At 55.4% G+C, this 2,056-nt stretch overlaps 1 protein-coding gene across 1 annotated transcript; it reads left to right on the top strand.

The window, feature by feature from the left end:
• The first annotated feature begins 377 nt into the window (after positions 1-377).
• On the top strand, positions 378-1,337 carry LOC144155674 (uncharacterized). The gene is made up of 2 exons (XM_077687272.1): positions 378-434; positions 468-1,337. The coding sequence occupies exons 1-2, from the start codon at positions 378-380 to the stop codon at positions 1,335-1,337; spliced, it is 927 nt and encodes a 308-aa protein (XP_077543398.1).
• The last annotated feature ends 719 nt before the right edge of the window (positions 1,338-2,056 follow it).

The following is a 2,056-nucleotide window of genomic DNA, read 5'->3' as shown; positions in this document are numbered from 1 at the left end:
GAACACACCTTCGTCGAACTTATTCCTGCCAAGAAAAGGAAGGGCAGCATTTTCATACTCAGCGTGTACAGCAGACCTGCGAACAGACTTCAACGATTCAAGACACTCCGACACAAGGCCTGCAAGATTGCGGATCGACAGAGGCTCCTGATGGGCGGTGACGTCAACGCACCCGACCCGGCGGGGGGGTGAAGGGGCGAAACCTGGCTCAGGACGCACAAGACCTCGACCTCACGTTGATCACGGACCCTGCATAGCCGACGAGGACGGGAAACTCGCAATTGAAGGACACCACACCCGATCTCACTTTCGTAAAGAACCTCGGCTCGCAGTCGCCGAACTGGCGCAACACCGGCACGGATCTGGGGAGCGACCACATGATCATTGAAATCGAGGTCCCCCTGCCAGGCAAGCACCAGGAAGAAAAACGCAAGGTAAGGTGGACGGATTGGAACAATTTCTGAAAGACGAGGGACTCGCGGGGCGAGGAGGAGATCACGGACATCGAATCGTGGTGCCGAGGTCTGAATGACAGCGTCGCGGCGTCTACCAAGGAGATCGAGACGGACTTGGAGGTGAGCAGGATGAACAGCAGGCTGGCACACATGATCGAGGCCAAGAACGCGTTGCTGGCGAGGTGGAAGAGGCAACGCCTCAACCGCAGGCTCTGCAAAAAGATCGCGGAACTAAATCTCGCCATCGAAGAACACTGCAAGGAGCTATGCCACCAGCAGTGGCATGAGCTCTGCAACACCGTCGCCGGGCAGATGCAGAAAGGCATGGCGTGGAACATCTTGAGGCACCTTCTGGAGGAGTCAAAGACCAAGAGTCACCAGAGAGATCGGCTCGCCATGCTCCTACACAAGGCGACGACGGATCAAGGGGAAGACGCCATCAAGAAACGACTTATAGCGAAATATCTACCGCACGCGAACACCATTAGCATCGAGGAAGTTCGGACGGCTCTACACGACCTCAACAGTAAGTCGGCGCCAGGTCCCGATCGAATTACGAACAGCGCCCGCAGAAATCTGGACGATCGATCCATACAGGCCCTCGCGGGATACTACAACCAGTGCTGGAAAACGGGGAAGCTCCCTTCTCAATGGAAGAAAGCCAAGATGGTTCTAATACCGAAGCCCGGCAAGCCCCCGGACCCGGACAACCTAAGACCGATCTCGCTGACGTCTTGCGTCGGCAAGGTCCTCGAACACGTAGTCCACAACCGGTGGCAGAAGTACCTAGAGGAGACGGACGCCTTCCCTCACATGATCATAGGCTTCAGACAGAGCCTGAGCACCCAAGACGCTACGCTACAGATCAAGCCAGATGATTGACGGCAAGACGAGCAGAAACAAGGCCATCCTGGTGCTTGATCTACAAAGCGCTTTTGATGAAGTCGAGCACGCCGCAATCCTCAAGCAAGTGCCCGGGCTCAACCTAAGCAAACGGAGCTACAACTACATCAGGGACTTCTTGACAGACAGAAGAGCCGAATTGGTGGCGGGGGACCTCAAGGTCGGAGAAAGGAGCATGGGGCACAGGTACACCCCACAGGAGTTGGTCATCTCCCCAATGGTCTTCAACTTAGTCATGATTGGCGTGGCAAAATGACTCGAGAAACTTAAAGACGTCGAGCACACATTTTATGCCGACGACACAACCCTCTGGGGGTGTCGGGGCAGCGACGGACACATCGAGTCGATGCTCCAGAACGCAGTCGAGGAAATCGAGGACTACCTCAAGGACACGGGCCTCAGATGCTCGCCGAAAAAGTCAGAGCTACTAGTGTGCCATCCGGTGAGAACACGCAAGAGAAAGTCGAGCAGAGAGTACGACAAGATCACGATCCGGACCAAGGACGGCACCATCATACCCACTGTGCCTAAGATAAGGATACTCGGTATGGTCATAGAAGCGTACGGAAGAAACTGAGACATGGTGAAACGACTCGTGAAAAAGGCAGCCAACGACACCAGGCTGTTCAAGCGCGTGACCTCGAGACACGGCGGCATGAGGGAAGACAACCTCATCCGACTAATAAAAGCTTTCGTGG

The sequence above is a fragment of the Haemaphysalis longicornis genome, unplaced genomic scaffold (assembly GCF_048455015.1).
Source record: "Haemaphysalis longicornis isolate Haplotype H1 unplaced genomic scaffold, Haemaphysalis longicornis Haplotype H1 scaffold_1, whole genome shotgun sequence".
Taxonomy (NCBI): domain Eukaryota; kingdom Metazoa; phylum Arthropoda; class Arachnida; order Ixodida; family Ixodidae; genus Haemaphysalis; species Haemaphysalis longicornis.
This window is presented reverse-complemented; position numbering and strand designations above follow the sequence as displayed.